Source organism: Dipodomys ordii, unplaced genomic scaffold (genome assembly GCF_000151885.1).
Source record: "Dipodomys ordii isolate 6190 unplaced genomic scaffold, Dord_2.0 Scaffold85, whole genome shotgun sequence".
NCBI lineage: Eukaryota > Metazoa > Chordata > Mammalia > Rodentia > Heteromyidae > Dipodomys > Dipodomys ordii.
The window spans coordinates 1,020,733-1,034,790 of NW_012267301.1; the positions used below are offsets into that span (position 1 = coordinate 1,020,733).

Below are 14,058 nucleotides of genomic sequence, written 5' to 3' on the forward strand. Positions count from 1 at the left end.
TTTTTATTTTAAGGTAGTCCCATTTGTCGAGTCTCTCTCCAACTTGTTGTGACCCTGGGACTCTGTTCAGGAAGTTCCTTCCTGTGCCTATTAGTGTCTCTCCTACTCTGTCCTGCAGTAGTTTCAGAGATTCAGGTTTAATGTTAAGGTCTTTAATCCATTTTGAGTTGATGTTGGTGCATGGTGATAGGCTGGGGTCCACTTTTAGTTTTCTGCATGTGGCCACCCAGTTTTCCTAGCACCAGCGGTTGAAGAGGCTGTGTTTCTTCCATTGTATGTCTTTGGCTCCTTTGTCGAATATCAGCTGGCTGTAGGCCTGTGGATTTATTTCTGGATCTTCTATTCTGTCCCATTGGTCTTCGGGTCTGTTTTTGTGCCAGTACCATGCTGTCTTTGTTATTATAGCTCTGTAGTAGAGTTTGAAGTTCAGCATGGATAGCCCTCCCATATTGTCTTTATCCCCTAGAATTGTTTTGGCTATTCTAGGTCTTTTGTTGTTCCATATGAATTTTTGGACTGTTTTCTGTATTTCAGTGATGTACGTCATTGGGATTTTTAATAGGAATTGCATTGAATTTGTATATTAGTTTTGGAAGTATTACCATCTTTACTATATTAAGTCGGCCTATCCAAGAGCATGGGAGGTCTTTCCATTTCCTAGTGTCTTCTGCAATTTCTTTCTTTAACTTTTTATAGTTTTCATTAAATAGTTCTTTTACATCTTTGGTTAGGTTAATTCCTAAATATTTTATTTTTTAGGAGGTTATTGTGAATGGGGTTGCTCCCTTTATTTCCCTCTCTTCTTGTACATTGTCAGTATACAGGAAGGCAACTTATTTTTGTGGGTTTATTTTGTATCCTGCTATTTCGCCAAAGTGATTTATGATTTCTAAGAGTTTGGGGATGGAGTTTTTGGGATCTTGAAGGTATAGTATCATGTCTTCTGCAAAAAGGGATAGTTTAACTTCTTCTTTGCCTTTAATGTCTTTTTCTTGCCTTATTGCCCTGGCTAAGGGTCCCAGGACTATATTGAATAGTAGTGGAGACAGTGGGCATCCTTGCCTTGTTCCTGATTTTAGGAGAATTGGTTGTAGCTTTTCCCCATTAAGTATAATATTGGCTATTGGTCTGTCATAAATGGCTTTTATTGTTTTTAGAAATGTTCCTTCTATTCCTATTTTCTCCAGAGTTTTTAGCATGAATGAATGTTGAATTTTATCAAAGGCCTTTTCTGCATCTGTGGTGATAATCATGTGATTCTTGACCTTGGCTCTGTTTCTAGGTTGTTTTGGTTTGTATTTCTTTTATGGCCAGAGAAGTGGAGCATTTCTTCAGGTGTGTATTGGCCATTCTTCTTTCCTCTTCAGAGAAGTCTGTCTTTAAATCCTTAGTCCACTTATTAATTGGGTGTTTGTTTCTTTGAGGATTTGGTTTTGGAGGATTCAATTTTTTGAGTTCTAAGTATATTTTAGATATGAGACCCTTGTCTTTTCCCAATCTGTGGGCTTTCTATTGATCTTGCTAGCCATGTCCTTTGCCATACAGAAGTTCTGCAGCTTCGTGCAATCCCATTTGTCCAATCTTTCTTTGATTTGTTGTGTTCTGGGTCTCTACGGTATAACCCCTGCTTTCACTGTATTTGATGTTGTTATAATTTGTGGAGGGGAAGGGAAAAAAGAAATTGTTTAAATAGGGATACAGGTGGACCCATTGCACTAATGAGACATACAATTAGTTATGTTGAAAAGGAACTTTACAACTTTGGTGGGGGGGAGGTGGGTTTGGTGGGGGGATAATGGGAAGGGATGGGAAGGGGAAACAAAGGAGGAGGCTACAATGCTTGATAAGAAATGTGCTCATTATCTTGCCCATGTAATTGTAACCCCTCTGTACAGTATTTTCACAATAATAAAAAAGTAATATAAATAAAAAAAATTTCAGCCTGTGCTAAGGAGCCCTAGAGATTCTCCTATTCCTGCCTGTAATGTTTTCAGGGTGTGTGCTTTGACCTTAAGGTCTTTGATCCATTTGGAGTTGATTCTGGTGCATGGTGATACATAAGGATTTAGCTTTAGTTTTCTACATGTGATTAATCAATTTTGCCATCACCATTTACTGAAGAGTCTGTCTTTCTTCCTTTTTTTTTTTTTTTTTTGCTCCCTTATTGACGATTAGGTGGCAAAAGGTCTGTGGGTTCATTTCTGGGTCTTCAATTCTATTCCATTGGTCCTGAGGTCTGTTCTTGTGCCAGTATTTTCTTCTGAAAGGTCTTTCGCTCATTTGACCAATTGGGTTGATGAGTTTTTGTGGAGTTAGTTTTTTAAGCTATTTATTTATTCTAGATATTAGGCCATTTTCTGATATATAGCTGGCAGAAATTTTCTGCCATTCTGTCAGTTTTCTTTTTAGCTTACCTGAGTTATTTCCTATGCAGAAACTTTTTAGTTTGATGCAACCCCATTTATGAATACTTTAATTTGCTGTGTTTCTGGGTCTTTACTCAGAAATTTTCCACCTGTGCCTCTGAGTCTAAATGTTTCTGTTTTCCTTTTGTGTACTAGTTTCATAGTTTCAGATATTTGTAGATGAAGCTGTGTAAACTTAGCAATTATTGGAAATTCTACACATGACTTGGACCCTAATATCATTTCAGTCTCTGCATTTAAGGCTACATTTGAGTATATTTTAACAATCCCTATGTCAAATTTCCCTCAAAGAAGTATAATTTACATTCCACAAAATTTTTCCCTTATATTGTACACTTGAATTACAAACTTCTTGGGTCTTAAGCGACCTTGTATTTGCTGGCAGACAGCTCCTTAGTGTGTGTGTGTGTGTGTGTGTGTGTGTGTGTGTGTGTGTGTGCGTGCGTGTGCGTGTGTGTGTGTGTGTGTGTGTGTGTGTATGATCCTATACCAGAGGTTGAACTCACAAACCAGGTGCTGTCCCTTAGAATTTTATGAAGGCTTGTGGTCTACCACTTGAACCACAGCTCTACTTCTGGCTTTTGGGTAGTTACTTGTAGAAACTGTCTCAGAGATTTTTCTGCTCTGCCTGGCTTTGAATGAAGATCTTTAGATCTCAGCCTCATGAGTCAGTAGTATTACAGGTGATCCATAGGAACCCAGCAATTTCTTACTATATTTTTAAGTGATCACCTATATAACTATGATCATTCCATAAATTACCTGCACTATATTTTAATTATAAATGCAAAAGAAATTTAGTAAGAGTAGCAATAATTTAATATTCAATGTTCTTGGTATTCTTTTTCTTTTTGACTTGTATAATAGATTTTTCTACAGCTTCTCAAGTAAGTTTCCTTCTCAGAAGATATGAAGACACATAGGTTACACACAGCACATTGTTCCTAGAGAAACACACTGTTGTTTGTTGCTGCTGTGATTTTGCTGTTGTTCAGTGAGTTTGCTTTTCAGTGTAAGACTTTGTAGGTGCCACAAAATAAACTGATAATTCTTCCAAAGAGAATAAACCCATGAAATTAGAAGGTCTGTATTATATCAAACAAGCTACTATTATTCAAGTGAAAACTTTACACTGTTTTCTTAAAGAGTTTTTCTGCTTTCAAAGTATTTCATAAAACTGACAATCACAAGAATTTTAGTTTTAGTTGTAATCTCAGTATTTTTATGAAACATTGGAGTAAATAACTTAACCTTGGTTTCTTGAAATCTTCATAGTAGTTTGTCTTTCCTTAGCTATATCCACAATAGAAAGTGGTACAATTCTTATTCTCAGAAGATTCCTAGCTACAAAAGCAATCTCAGGTCAAGATTGGCATATCCTTGAACTGTTATTTACACATAGTTAATACCTACTGAGTGCTTTCTTTCTATGTGTCAATCACAGGGCTTATAACACTATATGCTTTTATTTTTTTAAGTAACATTTTGATAAACATTGAGGTAATTGATATTTTTTCCTGTTTTACACCTTTAACCCAGATGTTTAGACAGTTCAGGTGCTGAAGGTAGGAGCATCACAACTGTCAAGCCATTACTCTCTTTCCCCAGCCCCATCCCAAACCCTGGCCAAGTTATACAGTGAGAAATTATATTGAGTGTGTGTGTGTGTGCGCGCACACACACACACGCGTACGTGCTAGTACTGGAGCTTGAACTTGGCATCCTTTGCTTTCCTTTGGCTTTTTCACTCTCAGCTGACATTCTACCACTTGAGCCATGGAGAAAAGAAAGATGGGAGAATACAATCATAATATCACTGTTCATATGTGAAAATGGAATCATGTATCTTTAGGGAATGATTGGGGTTTAGGCAGATGGGAGGAGAATAATGGACAGCGTGACAATGATCACAGTATAGTTCCTTAGAGAGGCTAAGGAAATGAGTACTTGAAAGGGATGTGATGAATTCGAGGGGAGGGAGGTAGACAAGTGAAGAGAAAGAGGGGGGCAGAATGCAGTCAAAATTGCAATGCTTATCCTACAAAATTAAGAGGTGTATTGAAAGAGATGTGTGAGAATGTTGGAACTGTGATATTGATTAAGATGTTTTGAAATGAAACCCCTATGTACAACTACTTGAAATTAATTTAAAAAAATAAAAAGGAAATAAGTTTTAAATAGATTTATTCTGAAATGTTGAAATGAGAGACAACTGGGTGTGATGGACATGGATTTGTAGTCTCAGCTACTTGAGAAATGGGGTGGAAGTGTTGTAGTCTGAGGATTACCAGGGAAAAGCACAGACTTTATCCAGTAAACAAAATAAAGATAAAAGGAGGTGCTGGGGTCATGACTCTCAAGTGATAGAATGCTTGCCTACCCAGAATAAGGCTGTAGTACACACATAAACACACACAGGCAAACAAACAAAAATAGCCAATAGTCAATTCAAACCTAGCTGGTTTCATATCCTAGAACATAAATATACCTGTGCCCATTCTACATAATTTGATCCTCCCCATATATTAAAGTGGGAAATTTTGACATGCTCAGTATTTTTATTGAATATATGACTTGAATTCAAAATGGTCACCTGCTTTCTATATCTCAAGAAATATGTATAAAGGTCCTGCCATTGTTTTTCTTCTTTTTATTATACTTCTGAAATAAAATTCACTTGAAAGTCAAATGCCTTGATCAACTATCTTATCATAGGAAGAGCATGGTAGAATTTAACAGCTTCCCTCTGAGTAATATCCTCTTTATATTGTGATAATCTTTCAAAAATATGTTAATATTCTTACCATAGTCCCTTTTCTTAGTAATGTAAATTTTACCTTTAAATGAATAGTTTTGGTTAGTACTGTTTAGAAATGCTACAATAGGTTGTCAATATGTAATAAAAAATTTTAAATAATCTTCATTAGAAAGTAAAATCGGGGGCTGGGAAGGCAGCTTAATGGTAGAGTGCTTGCCTTGTATGCATGAAGCCCTGGGTTTGATTCCTCAGCACCACATAAGCGGAAAAAGCTGGAAGTGGTGCTGTGGCTCAAGTGGTAGAGTGCTAGCCTTGAGCTGAAAGAGCTGCAGGACAGTGTCCAGGCCCAGAGTTCAGGTCCCACTACCGACGACAACGACAACAACAACAAAAGAAAAAGTAAAATCCATAAAATAAAAGTAAACTACATGGATAATTTTGATAAAAACAGCAATATTACATAAAAAGGAGCTGTGTCAGACCATGGAAAACTATGGATTTCATTTGATTTAGCACTGACTAAAGTTTCAAAAGACTGGCATACATTTATAGATAAAGATGAATCTCTTGCAAACAAACTGTTGTATCTTGAGTCAAATCCAAAATCCTTCTAAAAGTATCTATTGTTATATTCATCAAACTTAAATGGTATTGTCTACATGTAAAAAAGGAGCCATGTAAAATATTAGGTTTGGATTTGAATTTCTGTCGTGGTATTAATTCCATGTGTTTTAGGTCACTTTTGTAGGAAAATGCTGCTCTCTCTCTCTCTCTCTCTCTCTCTCTCTCTCATTGGCTGTATTTCTGTTTTTCTTCCCTCTTGTCTCTCTCTAAATTTTTGCATCCACATATACACACATATATATAAATATCAGAAAATGCACTTAATCATATATACCTGCCTTAAAATAGTCATTTATGAATTGAACTGCAACAAACATATTTCTGTACCTTTTCAGTGAATGTACACACCTTGAATACATAGAAGTACACATGGAGTAGAACAGCTTAAACAACATGAGTTAACTTTTCTTGTTTGTTAATTTCCTATATATAGAATCTTGCAAAAATAGATTCTATATTTCCATTTAAAGAATACAATTTAATGGCTCAATATATATTTTCAGAGCTGTGCAGCTGTAACCATAGTCAATTTTAGATATTTTCATCATTCTAAAGAGAAAATCACATAGGCATAAAAATTTGCTTATTCTGGATATTTTCTGTAAGTAGAATCATATAGTATATGGTCTTCTATGTGACTTTCTTCTTTCACTTAAATTTCTTAAGGTTTATGCATGGTATCAGCAACTAGCTCTTTCTTACTGTCAAATAATATTTCATTACATGAATGTAGAGCATGTACTTGTTTGTCACTTGATGGATATCTGGGTTGTTTCATTTCTGGCTACTATAAACAATGTTACAGGCACTATTATAAAATTTTTGTGTAAATATATTTTTGTTTTGAATATATGAATGAATGAAAATATTTATCTATATAATGACTCTGTGTGGACATTTCAAGATATGCCAGAAGTGTTTCCAAAGTTACTGATCCATCTTTCATTCTCACCAACATTCTACAAGGATTCCAAATTCTCCACATCTGTACCAACAGTCTTTGTTTTTTTTTTCTATCCCTCCAGTGAGTTTGAAATCATCTATTTTTGTGGTGTTCATTGACATTTGTGTTGCTGAGACATCTTTTCATGTATTTTTATGTAATTATTTTTTTGCATTGATTAATTATATAAGAGCTTGTTTTGATATGTTTATATATGCATACAATGCATCTTGATAACTCACCACTTCATTGTTCAATATTCACAATATGTCCTTAAAGTATTTTGACCATATCTTAAAATTTATCGTTTTTATCCATAGTGTCTACCATTCTTCCTCCTCCTCCTCCTCCATCTTTTTTTCTTCTGTTTTTCTTTTTGTTTTCTTCCTTGTGGGGCTGAGAATGGAACTCAGCCTTCCATTTATGTTAAGAACATTGTACTATAGAAACTCACTCCCATCTACTTTGTGAGAGTTATCCCTGTTGTTTATAAGTGATAGTATTTTGCTTATTTTAATTTGCAAATTATTTTCCAGTGTATGAATATATTTCATTGCATTGCCTGTTATACTCAGTGCACAAATGGTCACTTTCCATTTTGAAGAATTATAAGTAATGTGGCTGTAAAATTCATATATGTGTCATTAAGTGTATATTTATTATATGTATATACATATGTATCTTTAAGTATTTATATATTTCTGTTGGAAATATATCTAAGAGTAGAATTACTAAGCCATAGGAAATGGACTTTTCTTAGTTGATACAATTTTTCCCAAGTACTCAAACCAAATTATAGTTTTTCCAGCTGTATTTCAGAATTTCTGATCTTTCACCATTTAGTGCATGGTATCTTTAACTCTTCTTCAGGAATCATAATGATATCACATTGGATTGTAGATTATGCTAACTTGATGATAACTGAGGTAAGGAGCATTTTTTTTACATTCACAGGGTTTTCATGCAGTGTCCTTTATGAAGCAACCTTCATGGTATTTGCCCATACATTAGCTAGGTCTATCTGTTTTCTTGCTGATTTGTGTAAGTTTATTATATATTGTAGATATTACTCTGTGTTGAAAGAGATTTTAAATGAAAATTTTCATTATTTTTTCTCCCACATTGTAAAAGACCTATTATAATCTCTTTATTTAGATTAACTATGTTAATGGCACAAAGGGATTTCATCATGGTATTTACACACATGAATAAAATGTATTTTACTAAATTCACCCCTCTATTACTCTTTGTTAACACTTCCTCCACCTTTCCTCACTACACATGTATATATTTTGGTTCTTTTGTCCTATTTGATAACCTTTATGCTAACATCATGCTGTCTAAAGTTTTGTAATGTTCCATCTTGAGTATATATTCTCAAGATTTCCCTAAATATTCAGATCATTTTAGTTTCAATATAAATTTTAAATCAGCTCAGTAATTAGAAACATTTTATTAAGAAAATATAGACTTTGTATTGGGACTTCACTGCATATCAAATCATATTAAGAGGTAAATTCTATAATATTACTACTGTGGAGGCAGAAATCAAGAGAATGACAATATGAGGACAATCAGAGGAAAAATTCTTGAGACTTCATCTTAGTCAATAGAAAGCTGAGTATAGTGTTATGCACCAAGCTATGTGGGAAGCATAAGAGAATCATAGTCTAGGCAAGCTAGGCTTAATCCGAAGATTCAATTTGAGAAGTAACAAAGTCCTTTTGAGCTACGGGACATGCCTCAAAGGATCACAGTGACTGCCTCGTTAAGTATAAGGCTGAATTTAAACTCTAGTACTAAGCAGAGTGTGGGAGTGGAGGGGGCAGAGGAAAATTGGTGTGTCACAGTAAGTCCCAAACAGACTTCTACTAAAAGTGTAAAAGTGTATATATTGTATATATTGAAGTTACGTTAAGTTTTCAAAATATACAATGTGGTATAATACTAGAAAATAAGTGCTATTCTTCATGTTAATAGCAAAAAATAAAATAAATATCATATCACACAATTGTCTGAATAGATGCAGAAAAAGCATTTGAGCAACTATGAGTTCTTTCTATACCTTTTGGTTTTTTTTAAAGTCTTGGCAAACTAGAAATAAAAAGGACTAATTTCAATGTTATGATGAGAAACATTGACAATGTCGTCATTGACTTTGGGCTTAGAAACGAGTATTTTGCTCTTGCCAGGTTGTCATGAAAATTCTAGCCCAGGCAGAAGGGAAACTAACTGAAATGCTTTTCCTTAGCAGCTGCCTCTACGTGGAGAGAAAATGAAGTGGAGAGAAAATCGGGTGGGAAAAGGAAGGAAGGGAAGGGAAAGAACAGAAGCTCCCAATCTTGAAACTGGCAGTGTTCTGATGGTTAGCTATTTGTGAAGGCAGATTTAGGCCAGAAGATTTGAGAACATAAACCTACCTTGAGGAAGAGGAAAGTCCAATAATTCTTCAAAACCCGTTTCTCACATGTTTTTACATGCTAAAAGTTGTTTAATCTTAATGCTCTAAAACTTCAACTGGTGCTTGTTTGGGATAACTGGAGCTCCATCTTGACTGAACATAAAAGGATGGGTGATTAGCTTCTTCCTTGGGGGTTTGCCTAGACGTTCCACTCCGTGTTTCACTATTCATGGTTGCTATGGAGAAAGTTCTGGCACGTTCTACTCTTTTCCTATTTACTGTCACATTTTGTTTTATTTTTACTCTTAGGTTGAACATAGACATATATCTTCCATTATTTTAAGCAAAACAGGACCATCACACAAAAACATATGGAGATACAAACATTTTAATTTCAATTTTTATATTTTTGTTGCTCTATATTAGGTAGAGCATCTTTAGTTTCTATGTTTTCCACAAACTTCTGGTGTGAAACCTCTCACAATTTGTTTGAAATTCTACTTCTGTTTCTTTTTTTAATTTTCATAGCTTTTTTTAAACTTTTTTTCTTTAAGATCATATGTTGATTCTTTGAAATTAAGAGGGTGTGCATTTTGCTTAGTTCACTCAGTTTTTCTATAACATTTATTGCTGCTAATATGTACTCTTTATATTGAAATAATTATTTCTGCTTCAGTATGCTTATAGATATCTCACACATGCTGATGCTGCTTACTGTCCTTTTCCTTTTTCCCTCCTCCCCACTCTTCCTTGTACTTCTCCTCCTCCTCCTCTTCCTAACCTTTCTTTTGGTACTTACTGTGATGGATGTTTGTAGACTGTTGGGTAAAGGATCAATAGTCAAACTACGTTTATACTAACTTTTATTTTAGCGTTAGTGAGGTTGTTCTAAATTATTGGGAAGGGCTTCTGGTTCAGAAAGATACCAAACAAGGTCCATTAGATATAGTGCTTTAGATTAGTAGTATTCATCATGATAGCTTCTAATCTATTTCATCAGACCAAGAATATTCTGTAACAGTGTTATAGAAGGACATGAACAAAGACTCAGGTCTCATCTAGCAGATACCAATTACTGCCACTCCAAGCAAGATATCACAAGCTTTCTTCCTCAGGACCAATACCTTATTTTAGAAAATCCACACTCTATGATTCTGCCTTTTTCTTTTCTGTTGATATGAGATTATGGAAATGTTCTTGTTTTCATTTGAAATTTTGGCTTGGGTTCAGAGTGATTAAAAAATGAACATCTTTTAACTTGAAAATATGCAATTGGAGGTTAGTTTGCAATATTTGCTCCTATGAACTTGATGTTTACAATCTTAGCCAAATGTAGAAATTAAAAAATGTTGATCTCACATATGCAGATAGTTAAATCATAATAGTAAGGACTGGAGCAGTTGTGGGAGGGTTGGGGAAATGTTAGTCCATGGATACCAAATTTTAGAGCTATAGTAGAAATACATTTAAGAACACTCTATTGTACAATATGATGACCATAGTTAATGACAATAGAATCTGTTCTTGAAAAAAATGGAGGATGTATAGATTTCAAGCATTTTTATCACCAAAGGTTAACATGTAAGCTAATGAATATGATAATGAGCTAATTTTATTTGTTCCCTCCATAATATTCATATACTTCAAAACATCATGTTCTACATGACAAATAAGTACAATTTTATCTGTCAGATTTCAGAGTAAAACCTGATTTCATCTAAATGTCAATTCTCAAGCCATTATAAAATGCTATGTAAAAAAAGGGTTTGAATTTTAAGTTTTAGTTTTTATTTGTAGTTTCTTGTTAAATAAGTCTGACATACAGAATTTCTCATTTTCCAGATGCAGCAACTATTCCATGAAAACTATGAGCACAACCGGAAGGGTTATATCCAAGACCTGCACAACAGCAAAATTCATGCAGCTATAACTCTGCACCCCAACAAAAGGCCTGCGTACCAATATAGGCTGCATAACTATATGCTGAGTCGTAAAATTTCTGAGCTTCGACACCGCACTATCCAGCTCCACAGGGAGAGTGCTCTGATGAGTAAGCTCAGTAACACTGAGGTGAGCAAGGAGGACCAGCAGCTGGGAGTCATGCCTTCTTTTAACCACTTCCAGCCTCGAGAGAGAAATGAAGTAATAGAATGGGAGTTCTTGACAGGAAAGCTCCTCTACTCAGCTGCTGAGAACCAGCCACCTCGACAAAGCATCAATAGCATCCTAAAAGCTGCACTGGATGACACTGTCCTGCAAGTGATGGAGATGATCAATGAGAATGCCAAGAGCAGAGGAAGGCTCATTGATTTCAAGGAAATTCAGTATGGATACCGCAGAGTTAATCCCATGCATGGAGTGGAGTACATTTTGGATTTATTACTCCTCTACAAAAGGCACAAAGGAAGGAAACTGACTGTGCCAGTGAGACGTCATGCTTATCTTCAGCAGTTATTCAGCAAGCCTTTCTTCAGAGAAATGGAAGAGTTAGATATCAGTGGTCTTGTGGAAAGTATCAATAGTGACACTCAGCCATTCTCCTTAATATCTAATTCGCTAACAATACTATCTTCTCTTCCAGGGGCCAAAGAAATGGGAGGTCAAAATGAAAAGAAAATACATATTCTGGTTCCCCTCGTTGGAAGATTTGACATTTTCTTGAGATTCATGGAGAACTTTGAAAATACATGTCTGATCCCAAGGCAAAATGTAAAGCTGGTCATAATCCTTTTCAGTAGGGATTCTGGCGAAGATTCTGACAAGCATGTCGAGCTCATACAAGAATATCAGAACAAGTACACTAAAGCAGATATAACCCTGATTCCTATGAAGGGAGAGTTTTCCAGAGGTCTGGGTCTTGAAATGGCCTCCTCCCAGTTTGACAATGACACTTTGCTGCTATTTTGTGATGTTGACTTGATCTTCAGAGGAGACTTTCTCCAACGATGCAGAGACAATACAATTCAGGGACAACAGGTATACTATCCGATCATCTTCAGCCAGTATGACCCAAAGGTAACCAATGGAGGAAATCCTCCCATAGATGATAATTTTGTATTCTCAAAGAAAACTGGATTTTGGAGAGACTATGGCTATGGAATCACCTGTATTTACAAAAGTGATCTTCTGGGTGCAGGTGGATTTGATACCTCAATACAAGGCTGGGGACTGGAAGATGTAGATCTCTACAATAAAGTGATTCTGTCTGGTTTAAGGCCCTTCAGAAGTCAAGAAGTAGGAGTGGTGCATATTTTCCATCCAGTTCATTGTGATCCTAACTTGGACCCTAAGCAATATAAGATGTGCTTGGGATCCAAGGCAAGTACTTTTGCCTCAACCATGCAACTGGCTGAACTCTGGCTAGAGAAACATTTGGGTGTCAGGTACAATCGAACTCTCTCCTGACAGTCTAGGCAACACATACTGCCTTTTCTAAGGGGAGTTTACCTCATTGTCAGTTCTTATTTTTATTTTATTATTATTATTATTGTTGTTGTTGTTGTTGTTATTGTAATTTTATTTTATTGTCCTGGTCTTAAACAACTCTTTGGTGGTTTTCAGAGAGTATTGTTGACCTCAAGCAAAAAGAGTCTGCAATTCACTGAAAATTCAGAGTTCTACTGAAGGCAATATGTATATTAATTTTCCATATCTTTATTTGGGATTGAGTTAAATCATTGCAATCAAATGACTTTTCAAGCTCATTCAGCACAAGAGACAGCTTAAAAGAATGTTCTCTTAGGGCTTAAAGATGCAATATTGACTTTTATTTTGTTAACTTCAATGTGATACAGACATTTATTTGTGAAAGGTACCACAAAAGTGCTTTACGCTTCCTATGGGGAAGGACTCTGTAACATAAACTTGAGTTTTGTAATTTATACAAGGACTTAAATATATAGACAATAATTTTCTTCATCTTTAGAATTTTTAAAGTAAATGAACACCTATGATTGTATGTTTATTTTTTAAAAAATGTTTTAAAAATTGAGGAGTTTGTTCTACAAGTAACCGGTACTGGCTACCATGGTCTTAAGACAATTATGAGCTCCTCACAACTGTCTGCTATAAATGCGAATGAACTTTATTTTCTCAAGGAATATGATTTAATTAAATATTCATGTACATTTTAGAGCTTTATGAAACAATGTCCTTCATTTGCTGGCAAGAAGATAATCTATGACAGAACCTGTTTATTTATAATAAAATACAGGTATAATAGTATTCTTTTTTTTCCAAAAACACTGAAAAAGTTGTGCTGTTTCCTTTTAATCACATTTGATGTGCTTCTTGATAATCACCACTACATATTTGCACAGGATAGAAAATCTAACAAGGGCTTGTGGGTACATTGTTTCTCTTATTATGTTTTGAAGTCTACATTCATAAGTGATCAATAAAAGCAGCTTCTTCCTTCAGTAGTCTTACAAGCTGAGAAAGCGTTTCTCCTCTATCTTTACAGGTTTTGACATCCAGCTGACCAGGAGCAGTCATAAACTGCCTTTCATATGAGTTAGAAGGTATTTCAAAGATACAACAACCATGATGAACTTAATATAAAACTTACTTTACAATTATAAGAAGCATGGAAAAAATATCTAATTTCACATGCCAGCCTTTCTTTGAGTTAAATCAGTAATGTCAACTTTATAGAAAAAACAAGTTGAAGAAATCAGAGAAAATGAATATTTGTGCAGGAAAATCTTGTGAAGGCATATTTATAAATTTCATTTTGTAAGTAGGTAGCACATTTGCATAGGTCAAAATATCTGCTATAATATCGAGCAAAAAGTTTTAAATGTCTGCTTGCTGTCAGTGTCTTTCCACATCTACCCAAACTTCTGACTGTAAAAACTGCAGTTTGGAGGCTTGTGTGCATCTCTTTCCAGAAATTTCTTTTCTTTTT

The 14,058-nt window shown here is 35.0% G+C and overlaps 1 protein-coding gene across 1 annotated transcript in view; it reads left to right on the top strand.

Annotated features, from left to right (window-relative positions):
* Chsy3 (chondroitin sulfate synthase 3) overlaps positions 1–12,557 on the top strand; it is a 303,071-nt gene extending 290,514 nt beyond the window's left edge. Inside the window, exon 4 of the mRNA XM_013025480.1 lies at positions 10,995–12,557. Within this exon, the coding sequence (XP_012880934.1) occupies positions 10,995–12,557 (1,563 nt within the window). The remainder of the gene's footprint in view (positions 1–10,994) is intronic.
* The last annotated feature ends 1,501 nt before the right edge of the window (positions 12,558–14,058 follow it).